The sequence below is a fragment of the Rousettus aegyptiacus genome, unplaced genomic scaffold (assembly GCF_014176215.1).
Source record: "Rousettus aegyptiacus isolate mRouAeg1 unplaced genomic scaffold, mRouAeg1.p scaffold_m13_p_12, whole genome shotgun sequence".
Classification (NCBI taxonomy): domain Eukaryota; kingdom Metazoa; phylum Chordata; class Mammalia; order Chiroptera; family Pteropodidae; genus Rousettus; species Rousettus aegyptiacus.
In genome coordinates, this window is record NW_023416287.1 from 60,453,241 (window position 1) to 60,479,175 (window position 25,935).

The 25,935-nt window shown below is 35.6% G+C and overlaps 1 protein-coding gene across 2 annotated transcripts in view; it reads right to left on the minus strand.

Moving 5' to 3' along the window:
• CHST9 (carbohydrate sulfotransferase 9) overlaps positions 1 to 25,935 on the minus strand; it is a 221,695-nt gene that overhangs the window by 165,903 nt on the left and 29,857 nt on the right. For both annotated transcript variants that reach the window (XM_016160081.2, XM_016160079.2), the window contains exon 2: positions 20,130 to 20,341. In XM_016160081.2, coding sequence (XP_016015567.2) covers positions 20,130 to 20,250 — 121 coding nt within the window. In that variant the 5' untranslated portion in view covers positions 20,251 to 20,341. The remainder of the gene's footprint in view (positions 1 to 20,129; positions 20,342 to 25,935) is intronic.

Sequence of the window (25,935 nt, forward strand, 5' to 3'; positions counted from 1 at the left end):
GTGCCCCCTAAGGTGTCTGAGTCTGTCTCACCTAGATACTCCAGTCCCCAGCCCATGCTGCCTTGGGACACCATCTCTGGTACTTGACAGCCCTGGTGGTTTCCTTCGCTTAGCCACTGAAGAGGCCCTGGATTTGTCCCAAGTACCCCCTCAGTCCTGTCAGAATGGCCACCATTCTTCCTGACTTTCCCTTCTCTGCAACTACCCACCCCACCCACATCCAACTCTCCTGGCTCAACCATTATGTAGTTTTCAAGTGTAATGAAAATGTTCTTTCCTACAACGATTAATGAAGTTGATTAAGAATTATGTTTTGTAGGCACTTAAGTGGACATACAGTAATTTTGATTTAGCAATTTCCTTAAATTTTTTTTTTGAACCAAAAACTAGGTTTTTCAGTACTGAAACATTTTCACAAGTTCTTAAAAAGGTCACAGACTCTGGGTACAGGACTGATGAGAGTTGCCTCTGGATGAAATCACTAGACCCCATTTTATATACCCTTGGGCCCTGTATTTCTAAATGATTGACCCATCAAATCAACTACTACCTTCAGCTTTTAATTTTAATTAATAATGTGCCCCTATCACCTCACAGAGTTGAAGACTGGAAGCAAATGAAAAAAAAATTTTGTTTTATGTCATCATTCAGCCACATTATACAAAAAGGTAACATTCATTGGATTTTTAGAAACTCTGAACATAGCTTAAGAGCTCCCAGTAATCAGCATTTGGGATACACGGCCAGTTTGTGGACTACTGATAGATATTAAAAGTCTTTTTCGGTTGTAACATTTTGTGAAAAATGAAACAACAAAATACTGCTAAGAACATTACACCTACTTCACTGTAATTAACTCCGGCTAAATGGCCTGATTACTTGCCCCTTTCTAGTGGGTCCCTAGCTATTTTCACAGCTTAAGGATCTGTTGCCTATGTCTATACTTAGATTGCAGGTGATAATTGCCTCTTTAACAGTTTTTCCTACTCACTCTCCAAGTCTTTTCTAAGTTTCTCCTAGCCTTCATTTTTTTCTTTTAAGAAATTCCATTTAGGGGAATTTCTCCTTAAGGATTTATTCCAGGTATCAACAGTTTATTAAAGGAGTCTACCTTTTCATTTATTGAACAGAGAATTATCAAATGTTAGTATGTGTCAGAGACAGTACAGTGTGCTGAGAGTACAACACTAAATAATCGAATATAGCCCCTAATTTATAGTTTAGTGTGGAAGGTCACTACCCGACTATTAAACAGTAACAAGCAAATTAACAATGGCACATTATGATAACTGCTATGAAGGGAAAGTACACGGGGCTGTTAGAGAGGAGATCCATAGAACCTAATGGAGATGGGTAGATCAGGGAAGGCCTTATGGAGGTGGTGGTATTGAAACTGAGAACTGAAGTATAAGTAGGAGTTAAGTGAGGAGGAGGGCAAGACTATTCCAAGCAGAAGAAACAGCATTCAGAATCACCCTGAAGTTTTAAGTTTTACATTTCACACTAGTAAAAATGTTTGTTAGCCAAAGATAAAACATTTTTTCACTATAACGAACAGAGGAAACAGTTGCCTGTATTAAGAGTAAACTTTGGATACAGGCAAAGAAAGGAGAGACTGAGGGGACACCAGAGTGCACTACCACATAACCTCTTCCCAGATGCCCTTTTCCTGATATAACAAGACCAGATTTTCATGACCAGGTTGTCATAAAGTATATCAAATAATTTTTTTTTCTTCTTATCCTATTACTCTTGCATATCCCATAACTAAATCCTCTGGCCATTTGACATTCAGCTTCCTTTTACTCTCAAGATCAGAGGCTCTTGAGCCTGAATTATTCAACAGAATAACTTTGGCCATGTGAGAAAACGTTAGGTCTTGTGACCAATTCCAGAACCACTGAATTGATATGTTCCAGGGTGAGATTCAAGTAATCCACATTAAAAAAAAAAAAAGAAAGAAAGAAAATATTTTCAAGTGATTATAATCTGAAAAGGACTGGGAAACCCTGTTCCTCCACTAGCTATGTGTCCATAAGCAACTTACCCACTCTGTGATTCAGTTTCAACTGTAAAATGAGAATCTTAATGGTACCTATCCTATATTATTGTTGTAAATATAAAAAGAGGCAGAGAATTCTGATTTCATGTAACATATTTGGATAGGGATATGACCACTGTAGGAGATACCAGTTCTAGAGACTTTAGAAACTCAGGGTTGTCCCAAAGACAGGAGGGCTCCCACTGACTCATCTCTGGTTCTGATTTTTTTAAGAGCTGGGCAACTCTACCACTGCAGGGTCGAATGTGGTATCACAGATATTAAAACCTGCCTTCGTGCCTTCTTTTGCAGCTCTGCCTCCATGCTTCCCACCCCCATAATTGTCACAAGGCTGTCAATTCTCAAACTATGTTTCTGTGAGACAGGTGAAGGTCCGTAACTCAGGTGGGCCAGTCAGAATACTTATATTCAAGGGTATGGCAACTTGTAAATAGGTTAGCAAAAGACCCCAACGGGATGAATCTGAGTCCTTTTTCAGTAATTGATATGGGTATCAGGGAAGTAAGGGGTCTCTTCTTGCAATTGCTGTCACAAAAGGTGATAAAAGCCTGGAGTTTCCCATGGATAACTTTGGCATCAAATGCAGGCGCCTGCTGAGAACGACACTGCAGATGAAGCAAAGCCAAGAGAGGAAGAAGAGATGGAAAGAGTCCCGATGATGATGTTGCTGGAACACTAGATCCAGCCATTTCAAAAAACCACTGTGGATTTCCCAGGGCCTGGGCTATGCTAAGAAAGCCTCTTGTGGAATGTCTCTACATATTTATCTATTGGTTTAACCTACTTGAAGATGGATTTCTGTTACTTAACACCTGGAGTTCTGTACAATACCTTTGGGTGTTTTACTGAGATATTTGTAGTCAATATGGATTATGCCAGGGTGCTGCGAAGTTGTGTTTGAGGAAAGGCTGAGGTTATTTCCCTCTAACAACCCAAAGACATAAATGCAGAGGTGTAAATGCTCTCATCCTGAAGGCAGGACTACCACTGCTTCAGTTCTCTATGTACTATAATTATCGAAGAGCAAATGTTTCATACTAAAAATGAATGAACCAGATAAATTTCCCATAAAAGTTTAAAAATTGATTTACTATCCAGAACTGCTCAAAAATTTTGCCATTGCTGAGAGGTAACACCAGATAAGAGTAGTCCTGTACTGTCTGGTAAATAAAACCACCCTAATAAGTTTAGTAAGAGCCTTTGTCTTATATTAAAGCTATATAATGCTGTGTTCTATTCTGAGTAGAACTTTATGCGAAGCTACATTGAATACAAACTAGAAGCAGTTACAAAGAGTATTAAAAATTAATGAAAATCAGCCTGGCATATGCAGAACAATAAAAAAAGTTGAAGAAAAAAGTAATTATGTTATGCTAGTTATAGTTAAGACTTAGATAATTAATCTGAATTTGAAATTTAGATCATTTCCCTCCCTCTTTGATGTGATTATCCATTAGACTTACTAATGCATATTTTTCATGTCAAGCTAGTAAGGACCAAAATGAAGAGGTGAGGCTGCAAGAGAGAAGGAGGTAAAGGCAAATTCGACGTACGTGAAAGCAAAAGAGTGTAGGAAAACTCAACTTTTATTGTACAATCGATCACTAAAAGCGTGCAGGTGTGCCAAGCTATCTTTATTCGGTTATAATATAGAGGAAATAAATATGAGCCCAATATATCTCCATTTTGACTACTCGAGGGAAAAATGCTGGAAGAAACAAATTGTAAGTGAATGAAAATATCAGCATTTTAGAACCAAAAGGAAACTTGAACATCCATCATAACTTCCTTGTGTTTCAGATCAGGAGACACATGTAGGTGGGCTGAAGGCTTTGGCCAGGAGCATAGAGCCACTTAGTGAGTTCCCTTGGTGCTAATCAGTGATTATTACCCTCCCTAAAATATACATCAACTAGGAAATAACATATAGGTCAGGTAAAGTTCTTGCATTGGACATATTTCTTAGAATCCCCGATATGGGGATTCTGCCATTTGCTGAGTATGTTTATTACAATTATGCATCCTGGCATTGGGGAAATAGCCACAGGATAGGTTTGTGGATGACCTCACTCACTGTGAAAATGACCTGAGCTAAAAACTCCATTGATCACCTCACTGCCTGCACCTGCCCCACCCCCCATAAAAACCCTATTCTGTCAGTTACGTTTTGGGTCTCCTGAAATTAGTGTCTAATCAGAGCCAGTGTCCATTAATCCCCACAAATCTGATTATTTCCTATTCCCCATAGCACAGTCACCCTGTAAAAGGCTGTAGCACCCTGGTGAGTCTTTGGGAATTCTGTGGTTCTTTTTTAAAAAAAAAAAAAACCAGAAATTTACATTTGTAGAAAAAGTCAGTCCATAATACCATAAAGACAGAACATCATATCTGGTGTTAAGTTGAATTCTACAGAAACAGAACAAAAAGAGGTGAGAAAGTCTGGAAAGTTCTAACAGGTAATGGGGAACAAGGAAAGATTTACTCATTCTCTCAGGACAATCTATAAGTTCTCAGAATTGCTGGTGAGCAGCTTGCTCCAAGGCAGACATAAATACTGTGACAACAGATAAGGCCACTTTGACACACTGATATCAAGAATGTGATCTGTTAGGACCTGAAAAGATAGCCAGAGTTTGGTCACAAGGCTACTCTTTGAAAACCGCCACCACCATCACCATAGAAAAGCTTGGATCTGTGGATTTCAGGCTGGGCTAGGCAGATAAAATATTGTCCTGTCACATTTTTACAAACCTGCTCTCAAGAATCCTCTCTACTCTCTGCAGTCCTTGGCCACCAGTGACTCTCATGAATATTTAGAGAATACAAATGTGGATGGATGTATGCCCTTGTGAAGTTATGTGAGCCTTACGAGGAAGCTTTCTGGAAGGAATAGCAACACAATTGTTTGAAGTTAATATAATGATTCACGTAGTAGTGTTACTTACTGTACACACATACAAATATAACAACCCAAAGGGTTCTCAAAGTCAAAACTGAATAAATGAATATTTAAGAATTCCAGATGCTAAAAATACACCTGAGATTTCATTTTTTTCTTAATCAGAAATTGCTTCAGGGAAGAAGGCTCTTTGCCTTCTGGAATCTAATGTCAGCCGAGTGAACTTGGCATCTTGGCAGAAATCAAGGATAACTTGACTCTTGCCTATTGTAAACAGAGAGCATGAAATTTAAATGCAAGAGATACCTAGGAGAAAAGCTGTCTACCTGTTGCTGTGAGTTAAGAAAGACTTATGCTATTTAAGTTTCCATGGTATTGCCTTTGCAGAATTTGAATTTATTCGAATTTTTTCAAATGCACACCTGCCATTACAAGCTCAATCTAGTTGATGTGAAACATTTCAGAAGAATGAGAAATAGAATTAAAACATATTAAATTTTTCTTTTGTCATGATTTTTCCATTTAAGTATATCACCATTTTCTCATCTATTCTAGATTACTCATAACTCTTTATATCTGTTCCAAAAATACAGTATCTTTCCTTTTGGATATGAGATTTCCAGGTTGCAGTTAATGTCTTTTTCCTTAGCTTTAGGTTTTTAGACATATCTTTGATCCAAAGCAAACTGGGAGTCTCTACCTAATTTTCTGCCAGTGGTTCAGTGAATGGACTTCTGATTTCTGTTGATTATTGAATTGCTTCTGGAGATGGATCTAAAATGTAGGCACTGACCCTTAATTTCAATCATAAAATTCTGAGTCCAAAATTCGGAGGCAATTTCATTGTTTACTGTATTTCTGGCAGCGTGATCATAAGCAGCCTGACTGCTTTATGGATTTGTCTCTCTCTTGAGCAAACTTAAAAGATGGCTTAGTAAAATCCACATCGGTTTATTGAGTGTATGAAAGCTGGCTGCTATTCTTGTTTCGCCTGCTACTAGACATTCTTTGGCTTTTTACATATGAAAAAAGTTTTAAAACTGAGAATTTTTCTTAGTGTTACTAAAAATGTATTTCTTAGCTAATTATAATACAATGGGTCAAGAAGAAACCACCTGAGAATAAAACGTATTCCTATTTTTAAGTATATTTCATATTATAAGTGCAAAATTATGTGAGCCTAATTTATATGAACTAATAATTCATAATAAATTGGTTATAAAAGTCAGTTGAAAGCTGTTCTAGGACCATGAAATATATAAATATTTATGTCTATTGTTTTTCATATGCAAATAACTATTAATTGTAACTTTACCCATACAATACCTGATAAGCATTCTGGATTCTACATTTATCATTATGACATTTTGATGAAGAGTCTATTTAGGCATTTCCACAAGTATTATGTTTAGTGCATGGCCACAGCATGGAAAGCTGGATATTTTGCCTTTGTATTACTTTTTCTCCAAATACTTATGAACTATTTTAAATGTCAATTTCTGGTCTTTTTAATTTTTGAAAAATTAATGAGGAAAATTCTCTCTCTACCAAGATTCTTTACTGAGTATGCGGCCAGCAGCCACCCACGCAACAGTTGAATGTCATTAGAAAAGAAGAAAATGGTATCTGCACAGGATGTATTTTGTTCTTTCTCTGAGATGGGTCCAAACAAATGGGAACCTTCCTGAGATGATGGCTGTCTACGTCACTGATGTATGTCCTTTCTGCTCCCCGCCCCCCATATGGGCTTTTAGAAATCAATGATAACATGCATGCAATTTTGCACTGTGGGCTACACAGATGAACTACCTGAGTGAGTTTAAAATGTTCTGGAAAACGAAGAAATTTCAGAAGGGTAATATTGAGAAAATAAAAGAAGTGAGGGCTCTATGTAAAAGAAATTTAATAACTAACTTATAAAGTAATTTTTTATTACAGAGGTAAACCAGAAAATTATATTATGCTAAAATTTAACCACATTATCACTAAAATATTGCATGATAAAGAACTTTTGCAAAAGTATGTCACCATGATAGAGTAGAATCATGCACTTTTCTTTCCATGAAAAATGGTGGTAGATTCTCATAAACACTGATATAAATCATTTTCATGATTTTGCAAGTCAGAAGAGGAGGCTGACATACACACACACACACACACACACACACACACACACACACACCCTTAAGAGAGAAGGCATATACCTGTATATCTTTTCCAAGATTTCTAACTTAATATTTTCAAATTGAGTTAGCAAAATACTAATCATCATAGCCAAAGAAAGCATTCGTTAGGTACAGCAGGTGCAGTAGTACTACCCTCATAGATCTCATGGCCTGGTGGGTTAAGAGATGAGCATATTAACAAAAACTCCAATTCATCATCATGAGTGATTTCATAGGCAAGTACAGGAAGCACATAGGAGGGGTAACTTAAAGATTTGAGACACAGAAAATGCTTCTAGAGACACCTACAGGGGCCTCGGGCTAAGAAACCCAATGGCCAGTTCAGGGAACTGGAAGAAATTTAGTACAGTTGGAGGGTCAGGGCAGCATGAGCAATGTGGCCAGAATGAGCTGGAGAGTTAGGTAGAGATCAAATCATAAAGTGCCTTGACAGACAAATTATGGACTTTAGGTTTGTCCTGAGAGCCACTGGGGTGGAGAATGGGACAAGAAGAGCTCCATGCAAGAGCAGGGAAGAGAAAACGGAGGCGTCAAATGGAAACAAGGTCTATAAGTGGGGCTACTGCTTTTGTAGTGAAACAGGATAGACTTCAGAGAAAAGTGATAAGTTTAGCTTTGTACTTACTGCGCTTAAGGAATATATGGAGACATTCAATGGGTATACAGATGCCCAGGGCGCAGACGGTCCTAAAGAGACCTGTGAGGGATCAGGTTTCTACACATGGGATCACACTGGGAAAGCATATCGAGTGGGAAGGGGGTCAAAGGGAGACTTCTGAGGAACATCAACATCTAAGGGATGAGAAAAGGAAACAGAGTAGTCTGCAGAGGGAAGTGAGAATGCAGGCAGAGGAGAGTAGAAAAGCTGGAAGAGTCTGTCTTCATGGACATCAAGAAAAATGGCATTTAAGAGACCTCTAGTATCTAATGTTGCACAGAACTAAGATGAGGATGGAGAAGGATTTACTGGATTTCAGAGTAGAAAAATTATTGGGGGAAAGAGAACCAGTGGTTGATGGGAAAAGACTGATGATATAAGTTGGGAAGGGTGAGTAGAGAGTAATAAGTGGAGATGGTGATTATGTGAGGTTTTTTTGAAGATATTAAAGGGGAAGAAATGAACAGATTGGGGAAGAGGAAAAGTGGCTGAAAGAATTGGGTATTTGTTCTTAGACAGCTAAGATTGAACCATGTATAAATTCAGATATAAGGAAATGACAGAGAAAGAGATGAAGATCAAGAGAACAGGAGAAATAGAAGATGGGTAAGATCACTAAGGAAGCAGACCTTTTTGGAGACAGAGTATGAGAGTGAGAAGGAGGAAGAAGAAAATGGAGGAGGAAGAAATAGCAGCTGAGAGAAAAATAAGATGTGGGGTGGAAGTAGGTAAGTCTGTATTTTGTTAGAAGGAAACTCAGGGTTTTCTTTGATGCTCTTTTTTTCTGTGAAGTAGGCAGAGAGGTAATCCACAGAGACATGGGGGAGCAGATGTGCTTGGGGCACTGAGAAAGTAACATTCCAGAAATTGTCTCTTTGGAAGACAGGAGAGAAAAAGCTCAATAGGAAACATGGGATTGCCAGGCAACATTAAGAGTCCACCTATTTATCCTGGTACCAATCTGTCTCCTCTAATTTTCTATCACAGTCTACAGTTGCCAGATAGAAAAACAGACAACCAGACTGACCTTGAAGGATAACACCATGAAATGTGATATTTTCTGAAACAGTTAATTTATGAGGCTTCTTCATGACCTGAGCAAAATATTCTCACAAGAATATTCTAAATTGATTCAGTGACCTCCAGGAGAGTACATTTCCCCCAGCCCCCCAACACTCTGAGCCTAGGAAAGTAGGGGAGAATGGCCAGTGCATACAGTTATTCTAACTACTGGAAAGATACAACTCCATTAATATAATTGTTAATGAAATGATTTCTGGGTTATACATAATATCCCTATGTGACTGTTTATTTAGTCTGATTAGTAGCTCCAAAGTTGTTTAATTCTTCAGAAGAGGCAAAATGAAACATGTAGAGCTACAAAGCTCATAGACCTAGGAGGTTATGACCACACCAAAGACTAGTACATTGTGAGTGAGTCCTGGGTAAACAGCTGCTCCCTGTCTTGGGCATCTCTCCCCATTTCTTTTCATTTGACTCTTTTTTGGGGTCTCTCATGTTCCACACACTGTAGTCTTGATCCTCAGTGGGCTGCCATTTGGGAAGTCAGACACATAAGCAAATGTTTAAAACCTAGGCTGATTCATGTGTGAGAGATGGCGCCGAGAGGTTGAGAATTGGCGAGGAGAGACTTGAGAGTAATTCTGTCTGTTGGATTAGCACGAAAATACCTACTTTCAATTCTGTATATAAAACTCAATATAGAAGTTGGTCATTTGTGACTAGGGGAACATAACATAGAGAACACTTAATGAAAACTAAGGTTCTTTTATTTAAAAACAATCCATTTTCCTTTTAAGTTTTATTCCTCTTTAATTTGTGGTGAACTGTATACCATGAAACTTACCAACAAACATCTTAGTTGCTTGAATTACTCTTGAAAGGTATGTTTGAAAAGAAAATCACAGAGTAAGTTTTCACAAAGACACTGGTTCAGTACTATTGAATATTCTTTTGAAGTCTGGGGCCGTTACAATAGTAAATTCTTCTCTGTACAGATTTTTCAGCTGGAGAACAAAACCATATCATTGCCCCTGGTGACGCATCTGGTTGCTAAACTTCTCAACTGGGTTTTGAAACGGCTATGTTCACGCTGCTTTAGGAAACAAACCAATAATTCAAAAGTGTCCTGAATTCCCTTGTATTTCAAGAAGAAGGGAAGCCAGGAGGAACTAAAAAGGAAGACTACTGTGAGGGAAACAGGCAGTTATCAGGAATCATGTTTTAGTGCCAGTTTTGTTATTTATTGGCTATGCAATTTTAAGCCTTTAAGTTGCTCCGCTGTAACAGAAGGAGGCTGAGACTAGATCAAGCTTTGACATTTAGAAAAGTTTATTTTTCTTAGGAAAATTAGAGAGTTTGGATTAGGTTGTTTTGCATACTGAATCAATACTGGCTAACAGGAGTTGCCTATCACCATGAATTATTTAGTGAGTGAGGTCTTTACACTCATACTCAAAGTTCACACAAATGACTTGGTAATTATTTTAATCGATTCTCAATGAACTGTTAATTAGCCTGTTGACATATCAATAAGGCAAGAAGCACTTTAAGAGCATGGTTCAGTGCTTTATATTTGTATCTTTCCTTCCATAAATCTGAATGGAAATCTGTGTATCCAAATAAATATCTCTGTATCCATTTTACTAGTAACACACTGCTAACCTGAAGGAAAACATTTCAGTATATCCCCTCCAAACCAATCACTGACAAATCCAGGGTTAGGTACCAGCCTCACCTGTCTTTATTAGCTTTAGAAAGTTGAGCTTATTTTTTGGTGGGGGTTGATTTATTCAGTTAAGATTTACTGAGTGTCTACTCTGTGCCAGGCACGGCACTAGGTGCTAGGGCATAGCAGTGAACAAAGCAGTACCTTGTGCCATTGTGTGAAATGAATCAAAAATAGCGAAGGAGAATTTTTCTGGGCCATTTGCCCTGTTATACTACTCTAAGTGATAAATAAAGCTAATGGAGTCCTTTCTGAGGCTCCTCTAAGGTCTAGTAACCCTGGTTTGAGAAAGATAGCTCTTTAATGATGACGGGAAAGATTAAGATATGAGAGCCAGACTGTATTTGTTAGAACTGCTTAGGATGCAGGTGATAGAAACCCAATTTGAGCCTGTAGGAGTTCACACTATTCACCCCCCAAATATGCCATGTTGGCATGTGGATTATTTTGAATTAAAGGTACTTGAGAAACAGCTGGTGCAAGAAGGATAATCTAACCCTCCTTTGTCTCTTTGAAAAAGAGAGAAATCTCCCATTTGAAATATACCCTCCCTGTACCAGGAGAACAAAAGGCATCCTTATCACTACAGATAGTGAATTTAGTGTCCAGGCTATACAAACAAACCTTGTAACTTCTTTACCAGTTTACTATCACAAGCTCTAACCCCTTTGTTTGTCAATTCTTTACAAATGTATTTTTTGTTTGTTTGTTTGTTTAAAAGGTATAAAAACTTCCTGCCTTGGTCACTTCTTTGAGTCTTATATTTTTATGGGGCTCCAATAGATACAAAATTAAATTTGTTGTTCTCCTGTTAATCTGTCTTATGCCAATTTAATTATTAGACCAGGCGAAGAACTGAGAAGGGAAGAGGGAAAATTTTCCCATCCCTACAAGCCATCTTAAATACACCAGCCAGTCAGGAACAGAACTAAAACTTGGGAGAAGCTGATATAGGAACCCAAACACTTGCTGAGGTTCTCTCCATGATTCTGCTCCTCTCCTCCCAACTGCTTTTCTCTTCTCTCTCCAACCTGTTATCTTCAGCTAGTCTGGACAATGTAGTAGGAAACAGCCTCGTAAGATTCTGAGTTTTGCATCATATAGTTCAGGCACTCACGTCCATTCTCCTGATATTAAAAACCAAAATCCCAAGAAAGGGAATCACTGATCAACCTTGAATCAGTCATTCATTCCTTGGACTAGTAATTCACTGCGACCAGTGATGCGTGGTGTGCTATGAATGGTGTGCTATGAATGATGGGCAGGTGCCTGCCCACAGAGCAGGTGAAGGGCTCTATTGCAATATGTTTGTTTCTGCTACAGCTGGGTAGACGATGTGGGAGAGGAGTATCAGCCCCCAAAAGAAATGGAGGTGGGGAGTGGCAACCTCACGAGTGGCAACCTCACGAAAGGCGAGTGCAGAGCTGAAGCAATAGCATTACTGTTTACATGTGCTCAAATCATATTTGGAGAACAAATACATTCAACTTGTTACTAGATTTTTTTTTTTTTTAAACTGTGTTGATTGGATCAACTCTGTAGCAAAGCTTGGCCACTGCGCATTATTGAATGTCAGAAGATTTCAAACACCTTTGACATCCATTACTACACTTCTAGTAGTATGGCTTCTGCAGCATGGGGCAAATGCATCAGCAGCCAGGAATATGTGAGACTCGGAAGGCTGGGGTAGAAAGTTAAGACAGAGTCCACAGGGAGAAGCAAGTTATAGGTGGCTGGGTGTATAATAAGAAATACTGAATTTGGAGGGAACTGAGGATACATAGTGAAATGAGGATTGAAACCAGAACCTGGAAGTGGCGGGGGGTGGGGGGAGCAGCTGGAGTTAGAACAGTGACCAACATACAAGTTCCTTGCCTTTGAGAAGCTTATATTTTATTAAGAGAAGTAGACCATATGTAAGGAAACAAAAATAATTATAACAAATCAAAATAAGTACCATAAAGTAATTTTTTTGAAATAATAAAACAGGCACCAGGAGAGAAAATGTCAAAGGGTATCTACACGTTATCTTAAAGGAAGGTAATATTTAAGCTATTCCCTGAAGGATAAGAAAAAGCCAGCAATGGAGATAGCCAAGGAAAACCTATTCCTGGAAAAGAAGAGAGACTCTGAGATCGAAAAAATCAGGTAAAAGGAAAATATGATATGGCAGTGTCCAGAGGGGAGCAGAGAAAGCACATGTTCATTTGATTAAAAAAAAAATGCTTGCTACCCTCATCAAAATCAGAGGAAATAATTCAAATGAGTGACTTTTTAAAGAAAAACAATGTACTTTCTTCAGTGTATGATTGACTGTAAGCATAAAGTCCTTCATGTTGCAAGTGGCTCCTGTCCAGATATACAAAGGTCCCCTGCGAAAAAATAGAATTTCAATATAACAGCATCACAATCAGAATAAATAGCCTGATTTTGGAGGGGAAAAAAATGCTCTTTTTCATCAGAGAGCTTTAAGAGAAAAGAATTATGCCAATCTAGTCTAGAAGCAAAACTTTATATGGCACAAAATATACTTATTTTGAAAAAAAAGCAAGATGAAATCTCCTTAGTAATACCAAAATGTGGAGGCTAGTTTGCTCATGAGGTCCTGAATCAATTGTCTAAGAAAAAGTGATGAGGTAGCTTTACTTTGTCTAAAATCAGAGCCTTGTAGCTACTACCTTTCACTTCCATACAAAAATATAACCTGGGTCTATTAGTGTTTATTGTGTTTTTGCAAAATAAAAAAAATCAAAAGTAGCCATCTGCTTTGGCTATCTTGCCTTTGATAATAGCATGTAGGATCTGACTAGAACCCTGACTTACAGTTTACTGAACAAGCCTGATCCCATCTGATCTCAGAAGTTAAGCGGGGTTGGGCTTGGTTAGTACTTGGATGGGAGATCACTTAGGAAGACCAGGTGCTATAGGCATAAAAAATAATTTAAAAAAGGGATCGTAAGCTGACAAGGTCCTAGCAACCTGTGAGATCAACCAAGGGTTGCCTTGCCTTAAAAAAAAAAAAAAAAAAGAACCCTGGCCTACAGAAAGTTGGTAGCACTGACCAAAAAGAATATACTTTTTGAGCCAAGTATGTCCAGGATCAGAGTTCTATAGAGCCTGGATTGGTGACAATGAGTTTTAAAAAGGTGGGACTATAGCTAATATAATTCTTACCTATACTAGCTATGAATGTAAGACCTGAAACCATAACACTTCTAGAAGAAAACATAGGTGATAAGCTCCTTGATAGGTCTTGGCAATGATTTTTTGAATCTGACACAAAAAGCAAAAGTAACAATAGCAAAAATTAACAAGTGGCACTATATCAAACTAAAAGTCTTTTGTACAGCAAAGGAAACCATCAACAAAATAAAAAGTAAATCTACTGAATGGGGGAAAATATTTGCCAATCATATATCTGATAAAGGGCTAATATCTAAAATGTATAAGAAATTCATACTACTCAATAGCAAAATAAACAAACATATTTTAGAAATGGGCAGAAAATCTAAATAAATATTTTCCCAAAGACATACAGAGGGCCAAGAGATACACTAAAAAATGTTCTACATCATTAAACTTCAAGAAAAATGCAAATCAAAACCAGGAGGAGCTATCACTTTATGCCTGTTAGAATGCCTATTATCAAAAAGATTAGAAATAACAAGTGTTGGCAAGGGAACCTTTGTGCACTGTTGGTGGGAATGTAAATTGATGCAATCATTATGGAGCAAAGTATGGCGGCTCCTGGAAATATTAAATATAAACTACCATATGATCGAGCAATTCCACTTCTGAGTATTTATCTGATGAAAATGAAAACACTAACTCTAAAAGATATATGTACTTCCATGTTCACTGCAGCATTACTTACAATAGCCAAGATATAAAAATAACCTAAGTGTTCATCAGTGGATAAATGGGTAAAGAAATATGGTATATATACACAATGGAATATTATTCAGCAATAAAAAAGAATGAAATCTTGACTTTTGTGCCAACGTGGATGCACCTAGTGGGTATTATGTGAAGTGAAATAAATCAGTCAGGGAAAGAAAAATACTGTATGATCTCTTTTATGTGGAATCTTAAATTTGTTTTTTAATTAAAAAAAATATATCAAGTTCATAGATACCAAGAATAGATTGGTGTTTGCTAGAGGTGGATAGTGTAGGGAAGGAGAAATCAGTGAACTACTTTTGTTTTTAGTTTAAATAAATTTATTTAAAATAATAAAAAAATACAAATTATTGGTCCTTAATAAAAACATCTAGAAGTTTAGATAGATTTTTATAATGTAGGATAAATGCAGGCGCAATTTTAGTTGAAACTAAATGAAAATGGAAAATTTCAAGAAAAAAAATAACATAAGCTATTCGGTGGGATCCGTTTGATTTATACTACTTTGTATATTTAACATTGTGTACACAACTCTTCACTACTTGATAGGAGATTTTATTACATACATGTATTTCTAATACAGGTTTCATTCAGGAATAGAATATATCATATTTTTAAAGGAAGATAGAGTGAGTGTTAGGTTCAGAGGAGAGTGACCTGGATTGTCTTTTTATGAAATAGCTAAAAAATCTGAAATTTCATTTGCTATGAAAATGACCAGGCTATGCTATGGAAGAAGGATGAGCCTCATATAGTGCCAGGGCTACAGCTAGGACAAGTAAGCGCAAGGAAGCAAGTTTCAGCTTAAAATATGGAGCCTGCTGTGTATTTGAGTGGATGCCTGGTGAAGTTCTGGATTCTTTATTCCAAGAAATATTCAAACACAATCCACGTAGTCATTTGTCTGCATGGTGGAAAACCAACTGAGTCATTACATTATTTATTGACTCATACAACAATATTGAGCACCTACCACACATACGTTCCACACTGCAGAAGGGGGACACCAAGGTAAGTGATACAAACGAAATGAAGTTTGTAAAATAACAGATGCAGACAATAAATGGAAAATTAAATCAACAGATAATCAAACAAGGCAAGTGCTTATTATAATTGTTTCTCTGACAGAAATAAATAAGGTGGGGGGTAGGGATGGTGACTGATTAACTTGGGAGTGATTAAAGTAGGTGACATGGAGCTAAGCCCTGACAGGTGACAGCTGGGAGAAAAGCATCCCAGCTTCTAAAACTACGAGAGCGCTGAGTTGGCAAAGGGCTTGGTTAGGCAGAGGGAGAGGCCAAGCCTGAAGCATCTCGAGAGAACAGAGGATGAAGCTATGAAGGCAGGTGACATCTTATACCTGACACAGTTTTGTGGGTCCCAGATAAAAGCTTTTGTTAAAGGGAATGAGATATCACTGGAAAGTTTTAAACAGGGAGTGATGTAATTGGATATAAATTTTAAAAAATAAGTGGTATACAAGATGACCTTGACATTCTTTCCTTAAGCTGAGATTCCTCTATGATTGGGTCTTAACCCTGTCTTACTGCGCACACAGAACAGTTATGTGCCACACGTCTTGCTATTTGGCCTATTTAACAGTAGCTGGGGGATAAAAGACCCAGTCCTGTGATTTATCCTGAATTGGCCTTTCTCATTAGTGCCTCTTTCTCATAGATATATCTGTTCTGTTCTAAGCTAGCTGGTCCTCTATGCCTGCAACCCTGCCCCCACCCTATACCACTTCTCCTAGTGCTTCTATCTGCTCAGCAATTTCATCGCTGAAAACTGATTGGGTTATTTCTCCTGGTCCAAACTCATTATTTTGCCTCATAATGGAGGACCAGTCTCCTTTCTGTCACAATGGACTGTCCTTTTGTACCAATGCCTTGGCCTGGACTCAAGACCATTTTCTCCCTTACAATCCATGAGACTATAGTCTCCTTGAGAACAGGGATTATATCTGGTCCTGTATTGTATTTCTGTATTCACCACAGTTTTGGCACCTCTGATCTTTAAGTCTTTAAAAAACATTGTTGAATGAAGGAATACTTTGACCTTCGGCAGCTTGTATGGACATGAGATCCTCCTCCTGGACACTGGCTCTCCTCTCTGCACTGAATCCTATCATTGCCTTTCCAGCTTCTACATTGTAAATCACAATGGCTCTGTGCCAGTTAGAGTCTCCTACTCAATTTAACCAAAGCCTTTTGTTTGTTTGTTTGTTTCTCAATCAGTCAAGGCACAAACTTGGGATTGTTTTCCCAAATGGTGCTCAGTCTTAATTGCGATAACTAAGAAAAAGCAGCTCTGCAGATGTTCTGCACCATTTCTAGGATAATAATAACAGTTCACATTCATTGTGTGCTACTGCTTGCCAGACTTCATGTTAAGTGCTTTGCAAGCATTGTCTCCTTTAATCCTTACTGCAACCCTGTATAGAAAACATTACTATCCCCATTTTACAGATGATGAAATTGATGCTTAGAGAGGCCAATTTGCCCAGGGTTAAACAGCTAGCAAGTAGATATGAGATTTTTCAAGAATCCTCTGAATGTAAAATTTGTAATTTTAACAACGAGAAAAAAAATTTGCAAAATGAAATTAATAATACATCACACACTGAAAATCAGCACAAAGAAATGCATAAATTAGTTGATGTCGATATTGAAAAATGGATGTTACTATGGAACTCTCTGTTGTGTAATTGGATAGTATTTAATTTCTCTGTCAGACATTTTTCCTCTTCACCTCCATAATATTTTACTAGCATGTCAGAGCATATTTAAAGTTTTTTTTTTTTTTTTTTTTTTGCAATTCTAGGATATTTTAACAGAAGAACCCAGGAAAATTAGGAAGGCAAGCATATAAAATAGTCCATATTTATTAGATTTGAACGGCCTCAAATAAAAGTTATGAAAAGAACTTAAGAGTTCTCATACATAACATATATATGTAGAAATCAAAACTATTTCAGATTTTTTAAATCTGTTTTACTTAGGTCTCAGGAACCAAAACTAACTCTTCTTCCGAGGTTCTTTGAGTGACAGTTCTAAAGTGTCCAAAAGACAGATTTTTTCAATTTTTAATTTAACATCAAAGCCCACATTTGAAGATTCATTGATTTAAAAAGAGACTGCCTTTTAAAATGCCTGAGTGTTCCTGATGTTATTTGAAACACATATAAAATACATAGGGCCTTGGATATAAAAAACAACAGAATTACAACATGAGGCACTAGCACGGTTTAAGGCAAAACTCCAGCTGGAAGTCTTATTGAAGAATAGTAAAACTTTCATTCAGAAAAATAGCTATCCTAGTTCTAACATGAGTAGATTGTGAAAAAGTATATAATGCATTTAAGATATATCGAGAATCAGATAAAGTACTTTTAGCGAATTATAAATAAAAATTAAGAGAAAAAAATAGTAAATGTTTCACCAGCCCATCTTAAATGGGAAAAATAATTCCCCGACTTGTTAAGATTATGAACTTAATTAAGAATCCAACTTGCAGAAGAGTTTACACATCTATGAACCTGTGAATAGCTTAGGTTTACCAAGTCAGTGATTTTTAAACACCTGTACTGAAACTTTGGCATTTATTGTATGTTAATCTCATCTACTTTTTTTTTGTTTGAAGGCTCTTTTAAGGCTCATGAGAAGTAGGAAAACCAGGGCATGGGTCATACTTTGAAAACTCTTAGCTTTGTATCTTCGGACAAGTCACTTAAAGTTTCTGAGTCTCAGCTGCTTCATTTGTGGTCTAGGGTAATAGGGTAATAGGGTAATAGGCATGGACTTCAGAGAAACACGACCAGGGTCAAGTCCTAGATTTCCCTTGGGCCCACACATGTGAAGTTTGAATAAATTCTTGATCTGTCCAAACCTCAGTTTCCTCATCTATAAACTTAGAATATCATATGTAGTAAGAAATCATTAAGATTAGAGGAAATATATGTAAACATCTGGCACTTATTAAGCTCTTAATAAATGGTAGCTACCAATGCTTGTGAACACATTTTGTAAACTGCAAAGTATTATAATATAATAATATTACATAGTATTATAGATCATGTAGTTTCTTACTACATTACTAAGTCACGACATTTCTCCATTAGTCTGTATATATGAATATTTTATTTTGCATATTGGAGACTCGTGATACTTTTTGGGTGAAACTTGTCATGAGACTATGTTATTAGCCAACCTTGCAATAATGAGATATCTTTGTTTTTTTTTTTTCTTTGCTTCTGTATTTCAGTCTGTAGTCTGTAGTGTTTTCAATCTATTCATTCATTTTTTGTTCACTTGAATCAGCAAACACCTACTAAATGCTTACTATGTGACAAGATCTATGCTGGGAGTTGTATTGCAGAAGGAATTAGCCTATATATTTTATCATAGATGGTTTCAATAAGCTATTATGATAAGTTATTACAGTAATACGGAAAACTTAGAAAATATTATAGTTTCTGTAAATTGTAATGGGAATTAAGAATAATTCTTGACAATATGTCACCTATTCTCTAGAAAATAATTAAATGCAACCTCTTTTCCCAAGGGTTATTATATAAATTAAATAAATCCAAAGTGTCTATGAGGATTAACTAAGGAAAGATATTTCAAAATGGAAACAATTTTTTAAATGATCATATTTGGGACTCGATATTGAATTATCTTTCAGAATAGATTTTTGAGGGCTTTATATCTAGAAAAATTTAAAAATAGGCCACAACTGGAAACAAGAAATAATTCTTATCATTTTACTTTATTTCCCTTAACAATCATAAGTCATAGTCTGTTTTTTACTAATGGAAAAAAAATGAATTTCAAAACACCTATATGTCTATATGTACCTATGATGTTCTGAAAAATTTCCCTTAATCATTATAAACATAATCATTTCCTATTATTATATAAACATTGTCCATTTTAACAATAATTGAGTGTCTCCAATGTGCAGCAACTGCAAATCGAATGATGAAAGCACAAGATAAGTCCAGCAGGATTGGCAAGTTACTGCTATTGGACTGGATCCAGCCCACCACCTGTTTTGATAAGTAAAGTTTTATTGGAACACAGCCTGGTCCATTTTTTTACATGTGATCTACGGCTGCTTTCATGATACATTGACAGGGTTAAGTAGTTGTGATAGAAACAGCGTGGCCTATAATGCTAAAATATTTTTCACTATTCCTTTACAAAAAAGGTTTGCAAAACCTTGCTTTATAGTAAAGGTATTAAATAATTTCCGCACCAATTTTGAGTATAAACACAGAAGTTAAGAAGGAATAAGAAGAGAGAGTTTACTGTATATTTAGCTCTTTTTAGCCTTTTGCCCAGTGCTTATGGACATGCCAGCAGTAGGATAAATGGCACACATTTGAGTAGACAAATCCTCTATGAGCAGTGCTTGCTGGGCTAATGGGTTGAAGTTGCTCCCCCCTAAGATAAAAATAATTCCAGGGGTTTTCCCAAGCAAATTCACAACAGAATTGTTTAATCATCCTGGAGTTGGGGAGGTTGGTTTGTGTCTAATTTTTGTTGTTATTAGAAATATTGTGTCTTTCTATACATCTTTACATTTTCTATACATCTTTCTATAAGCATCACAGCGTATTTAATAGAAAATGATGACTAAAATTAAAAGAGGAAAAAAAGTCAACGTGTTACCTGTGTGTTGTTCTTCAATCCAGACTTGCAAATACATGAAGAGGAGTAGCCCTGCTACCCCAAATATCAGCAGCGAGAGGAAGACTTGTTTGGGGTTCATGACCATTTCAGATGGCTGCATTTCTCCTCATTTCTGAAGACTGCATGATTTGTTTTTCCACAGAGCTTTAATCCTTTCTTGTTCTCTTAAGTGCTCATTTCCATGAAGTAACCTAAAATTGTTTTAAAATCCACATTTTACTTCACTGATGACATTTCTTCCCAAATATGGTATAAATATGCAGTATATCAACAATAGCAAAGATTTATATGAACTGTTCACGCTCTCAAGACAGAAGAGACTAGTAGGTGTCTCTAGAACAGCAATTTTCTATTGTATACCTTTACGTTATCTAAGGAATGTACAGTTAATAAGTAACACTCTAACATTTAATTAGGTGAAGCATGGCCAGATTTAAGTCCTTCTATATTGTGAAGAGTAAAGCAGGGTTCGGGTTACCTTAAAAGACGACTAACAAGAATGGATTGCTGAAGGAGGGGTTTTAGAAAACATGTTCATGGAATAAAGGAAAAAATCACTTTAGATCTTAAAAATAAAGTTCACAAATGGTGGGTCCAATCTATCATTTCCTTCCTGTGTAAAAGTAATAGATTTTTACAATTTATATTTATAATCTCTCAAAGGCATAAAAGGATAAATATTAAAAGTTCAAAGGTGTCTCCCATAATAACATGAGAATACAGAATCTATCTCAGATTACTGAAATCTACCTCAGTAATAAAAGTTTACTATATTTAAAGAAATAGTGAAATGACTTTTATAACAATTTCATTTAGTATAATCTTAACCTTTTTTTATAGTCATATCCACTTTTGAGAACCTAAAGAAAATGTAAAACATTTCCTTAGAAAAACATAAATATACACACAAAATCTTGCATAAGATAGCAGTTTGTTTATGAATCTTCCTTGAAACTTGAGTTAAGAAGCCCTTCTTACCATGAACTGCCAAGCAAATATGAGCTCACATAGTTAGCCTGGTTAATGAAGCCAAGGTCACAGCTTTGTATCTAATGCAAGCCAAAGACCTTGGCTCTGCTCGGTGGCCACAGAGCACACCTCCTCTTTGGATAAGTTGAATAAATGTTTCCTCAATGTGAAAACATAACACATACTGCCTTGTCTAAAAATTCTCTCTCTCTTTTTTCTCCTCCATATATGCCTCAAAAAATTCTGGGAGAATATTAATTTAGCCTGTTTAAGAGTTGTTTGGTGAGATGCCAGATAAAAGTTAAAAACTGCTGCGGGGAATTGTTCGGCTGGTTAAAGGATAATATTTAGCTATTCTTGGCAGAACCAATTTTCACACAAACACTAGGCTTCAAAGGTAACCTATGAGGTCAGAATTAGAAGTGAATGTAGTACAATGATCTCCTGGTTAGAAAAAAGAATTCACCAAATAGTTAAAAGTGTTTATGCAGAACAACAACAAAAAAGTTGCATTGTAAATACATTGTTTTCTTTATATTTTAACTATTATAGGAAGGGGCCAGACTAAGAGCTGCATTTCTCAGCATTACCTAAGGAGCTTTCTCTAATCCACTTCTCTGAGTCCCCTGAGGAAGGGACAATGGTTAACATTGTCACAAGTCTCTTGAGAATTTCAAGCATTTCTTAACTTTGGTAGTAGAGGAAGTGTGTAAATAAGTAGAACTGAGAGTATTATCATACTGTTTGTTTGATAGGTGATACTTCATTCTTATATTAATTCAAAACTAAAATATTATGGGCTTTCCAAACACATGAAACAAAAAATTCCAGAAAGAGATTGGCCATTTGAGGTACTCCAAGGCTGAAGCGTTTAAAGAAAGCTACAGAGAGAAGCCAGCTTTCTCTTCTCTTGATGCTACAATTAAACAATGAACAGATAATTCCAGTGTGTGCCAGAAGATTCAGATAGGAGAGAATCAGTTAAATAAAATCTACTATTAACAAAGAAATAGTTGTTTACAAGAAGAAAGGGACTTTTACAATCTGTCTACATAATTAAAATTTACCTCAGAAGAGAGAGGATAGAAGAAAACACATAAATCAGAAAAGAGCCATGGACCTGTGGGAACGGTGGGTGTGAAAGCCAAAAGAACTATTCCTTGGGGGGTTGCAGAGGAAAATTATTACCTACGATGCTGGAAAAAGATTAAACATTTGCCCTTCCTTTCTGTGGGAGATGTTGCTATACTCTGACATATCCTCCTGGGTAAGAAGTTACTAGAAAACCCATAATTGTTATTATGGCAGATGTGAGTAGGATTGAGTGATTAAAGCCACAAGGCAGAAAGGCAATCTGGTGTAAAACGGAGAGATACGTTAGATTTTCTCCTATCTCAGTCCATTAACCTGACATTGGCATTAGGAAATGGCTCTCATTAAACAAAGGTGAGGCAGCAGGAGCAGCAGGATTGCTTTAAGCAAACCTGAAGGTCAGTCATGATGGGACAACACACCTATTTGGAGATCATACATTTACCTCCACGCCTGCGGAAAAGTGCAGACTACTGGAGATTGAAATTACTTGGAATAGCACTATTTTATGTACAAGCATTATACAACATTTCCACGGTTAAAAGCTTCCTGTATTTTGTACAACTCTTTCCTCTCCCCACTCGTAAAAACAGTACCTTGAACCCAACAGGTACTCAAGTGTGTTGCATTGAACTGAATACAGAGCACCCATAATAAAATACAGGTAATTAATTAATTTTCTAGCTGTACTTTCTAGTTGTAAATCTTCAGTCCTAATCTCCAAATGAAAAAATATGGACTATTAAAACAATGAAAGAAGAGTCTACATGTCTTTGTTAAAAATACGTATTTATTGTTATTTGCATATTCTATTGCTTTGTCCCTAACAATTACAAACAGAAATATAAAAATAATTGCTTCACTCCATTATCTCTTTCTCTTTCCAAAGTTCTAAAGTTATGCATTTCATAGTTAGTACTGAAATCCACCTGGAATTTTTTTCTGTGTACACTGTAAGGTATCTATTCTATCTGGGTAACAACTGTCTGACTCTATTAATTGAGTAGTTTGTCATTTTACTATTGATTTTTAATGCTGATTTTGTTATATTTCAAATTCCTATATGTGTTTATTATTGTATCTAGACATTATTCCGTTCTTTTGGCCCAATGTCATATAATATGTTTGTATGAACTTCTGGGACTATCTTCAAAGGATGAAAAATAAATCTGATTACTGATTTAATTTCGTTAATGGTTATTTGCTTATTCAATTTATTTTTGTGTCAGATTTAAAAAATCATGTTGCCAATACAATAATCATTTCCTTTTAGTTTCCAAATTTATAAATACAAAGTTGTTCACGGGATTTCCTGATGATTTTAAAGATCTTTTTCATAGCTGTAAATATAGCCCCCTTTTCATTCTTAATGTTATATATTTAAGCATTTTCTCATTTCTTTTGATCATTTTTGTTAGAGATTTGTCTGTTTAATTTAAAGGTATATTGTAATTCCTCTCTAATTTGTTGTTCCCTAGTCAATTGATTTCTTCTCTTTATTTCTCCATCTTTTTCTTTTTTAGGAGTAGCTATTGTTTTTTTTCAAAATTTTTGAATTGAAAATTAATTTATGTACTTTATGTAATTTATGTATCTTTTTAAAAAAATAAAATCCATATGTGCAAGGCCATTAATTTCCTCAAAAACTAGTTGTAGCAGCAAACCACATGTTTTTATATATATAGTATTTCTATTGCCACACAGTTCTAAATATTTTGTAATTTAAATTTTGACAAATGTATATCTCTTCTTTATTTTTAAAATAGTTTCTTCCTCCTACTTCTGTTAGATTGATGGTTTCCTTAAGTTATCTAATCCTCTCTGTTCGGTTCCTCTTTCTGCTTTCTTGGAATCTATAGATTTTATTTCTGTTAGCTAAGCACTATTTTATTTAAAAAATTCTTTCTTAACTATAGAACTTTCTAATAAAGTCTATGGTTTTCACAAAAACTTTAGCATGCTTTAAACAGTGTTTCCTTACCCTGATCATGTTTGAGATTTTATATTTAAATTTCAATCGTTTCAAAGAAAGAATTATTAATTATTAAATAATTAAATTTACTCGTATTCTCTTATTTTGTGTTCAGTATTAATTTTTGAATAGTACACCTTTCATCTGAGCTTTCTTTCTTATCGAATTAGACTTAAATATTTTCCTAGTGAATATCAGCATCAAATTATCTTAGATTTTGTATGTACAAAATTATTTTACTTTTATCTTCATTCTAAAATGACAATTGAGTGTGAATTTAGATTAAAAATTATTTTCTTCAGCATTCTGAAGATTAATATTCATTGTCTTCCATCATCCATTGATATTGATAAGAAGTCACTTGTCAAATTATAGTTTAAGAACTGCCCACAATTTCAATATGATGTATTTTGGCATGAATTTATTTTTAATTATAATGCTTCATACTTACAGTATACTTTTTACTTGAGTAGCCATATATTTCTTCTTTTCTGGTAAAGTTGCTTTAACAAATAATTTTCAGTATTTAAAAAAAAATTCTTGCTAAAATTTAAAATCTTTCTACCAGAAAGGAGAGGGGAGGCAAGGGGAAGGGGAAAACAATTTAAAGGTTAAAAAAGTTATGTATATATAGTATGAGAAAAATAATAAACTGGCATTTAAAAAACTAAATAAAATTTAAAATCTTTCGATATATCTTACATTTTTTTTTAACTGCTCTGTCATCTTTCATTGGCTTGTTTTGGGATTAGACTATACCAAAATATAAACATACTTCACTCTCTTGACCAGAAATCCCCATGTAAACTTTTCAGACTTACTTTCTTTATCTGTAAAAATGGGACAATGAAATCTGCACTATGTATTTGACAGCTTCAAAAAACTTTTTAAAAAAAGACATGATCTTTTGGGAAAATATAAAAAGTGTGAAATTATAAAGCATTTTCATAATCTGGGTCAAGGAGTTTAGATTTTTCTTTGATAAATATTGTGAGCACGTAAACATTTTAAAAATATAGTTTCTATCGACCATAATAAAATTAAATTGTGGTATGTAGTCTAATACTATTCAGTCAATTATGGGCAGTATCTAATTTAACGAGAAAGAAGCCTAGGTAGTACCCATCTTATTTACTCATTGTAAAATGTGTTCCTAAGGGTAAAACAGTAAATCTTGATGGAATTACTTTTAATTGAATGAAGAATGTGACATTTATTTACTATTTATTACTGAATATATTATTATTTTAGAAGTTAACTCTATTTTAATTCATTTTATTACAGTGCAAGTCCTGAAATTTAATAAGTAATTCCTATATATTTTCACTCAACCCTCAAAAAAAGTTTAAATGTTTTTTGTAACATGTTTTAAAAATGTACAAACTTTTATTTTGAAATAATTTCAGACTCACATACGAATAGCAAAAGCAGTACAGACAGTCTCTTTATACTCTTTACCCAGCTTCCTCCAATGATAATTTTTTATATAACCATATTAGTTTATCAAGACCAGGAAGTGGACAATGGTACATGTGGAAGGCAGAATAATGGCCTACCCAAGTGGTCCACCTCCTAATTATTAGAGCCTGCGAATATGTAACTTTACATGGTAATGGGATTAATGCTTTGCTAATCAGCTGACTTTAACAAAGGAAGATTATTCTGAATTACCTGAGTGGGCCCAATATAATCACAAGGGTCCTTAAAAGTGGAAGAGAGAGGTAGCAGAGGAAGTTGGAGTAATGCGATATG